This window comes from Amphimedon queenslandica, unplaced genomic scaffold (assembly GCF_000090795.2).
Source record: "Amphimedon queenslandica unplaced genomic scaffold, v1.1 AMPQUscaffold_1907_Cont26088, whole genome shotgun sequence".
Lineage (NCBI taxonomy): Eukaryota > Metazoa > Porifera > Demospongiae > Haplosclerida > Niphatidae > Amphimedon > Amphimedon queenslandica.
Window position 1 is genome coordinate 1 of NW_003557755.1, and position 1,232 is coordinate 1,232.

Genomic DNA, 1,232 nt, shown 5'->3' on the forward strand with positions numbered 1-1,232 from the left:
TGTTTGTCAGCACTACTTTCTCAAATTTATGGCATAGAAAAAAAATCACTGAAGTAATATGGATGAATTGGCACTACAATAGTGATTAGGATTCATGTGCATATACTATAGAATCCATATGGAAGAGACAAGTGAGTCCTTATTATCTGTCCAGCTCATTGTATGTTACACATAAGGCCATAAAAGCAAAAGATCATGCAATGTTTAAAAGTATATACATGTTTACATAATTAACATATAATACAACCATGTACACAAAATTAATAATAATTTTTTTTTAATGAAGCAAGTTAAATATAATTGCCTGTGAACTAAGTTTATGCTACATATTATAGATAGTTTACAGCAAAAATTGTTTGCATTAATCTAAATCAATGCATTGTATGTAGCTCATAAGAGCACTAGTCATTTGACTTATTTTATCCTTTATATCTTCAGCAGAAGGATCTGGAACCTGAGCCATAGCTTCAGTTATCAAAATCTCGCTGCTTTCTAAACGCTCTGAAAGGCATTGGATTTTCTCCATTAGAGATTTAATTGGTTTCTGAAGATGACTGAGAATTTGATATATCTTTTCAAAATATTCCTGAAACTGCCTATAGCGCTTTCCATCTCCCTGTAATTTCGAAGCTTTGTCACTCACATTCACTATACCACTCATTAGGCTCTTGAATTCTTGATCCTTATCAGAGGTTGTTGGCAAGTCCATCATAGAAAAAAAATTGCCAACAAACGCTGATATTGCATTTGGTCCAACGCTTCCCAAATCTTGTTCACTTTTTATAGCCATTTTTTCACATTCATGTACTACAAGCTTGGCACTCTTACTGACACTATCATGTATCTCAAAATATTTATCACGAAGATCCAGACATTCTGAGGACAGCTGCTTCAGAAAATATGCTCTACAATCAGCTCTGGAATTTTGTAGCAGATCTTCTACTTTTTCCCAGAAGGTTGCTACAGTTTGGTTGAAAGTAATGAGATCTTTATAAAAACTTTGCGCTTCTTTTAAAAACTTGACTTCTTTGTTAAGTTCAATATACTTTATTATTTCTTCCAAGGAATCTGTGGTTGACCTGACACTTGCTCTCATTTCTTTAGAAACATCACCAATGCATTCATGGACCCTCTCAATTTTAAATTCAACTGTAAATTTAAGGATTTTTATCTTAATGTGGCTTTAGAAATAAACTTACCGTATTTAGGATGAGTTGCTTTATCAACATGAA

The 1,232-nt window shown here is 32.9% G+C and overlaps 1 protein-coding gene across 1 annotated transcript; it reads right to left on the reverse strand.

Moving 5' to 3' along the window:
* Positions 1–165: 165 nt before the first annotated feature.
* Positions 166–1,226, reverse strand: LOC109593349 (uncharacterized). Its single transcript, XM_020008463.1, has 2 exons — positions 1,200–1,226; positions 166–1,149 (listed from the first exon to the last, which is right to left on the reverse strand). The coding sequence occupies exon 2, from the start codon at positions 1,094–1,096 to the stop codon at positions 362–364; it is 735 nt and encodes a 244-aa protein (XP_019864022.1). The 5' UTR covers positions 1,097–1,149; positions 1,200–1,226; the 3' UTR covers positions 166–361.
* Between the last annotated feature and the right edge of the window lie 6 nt (positions 1,227–1,232).

What these genes read in the sequence shown, in the direction of transcription:
- LOC109593349 (XM_020008463.1), bottom strand. Translation starts at nt 1,096, where the DNA reads ATGAGAGCAAGTGTCAGGTCAACCACAGATTCCTTGGAAGAAATAATA.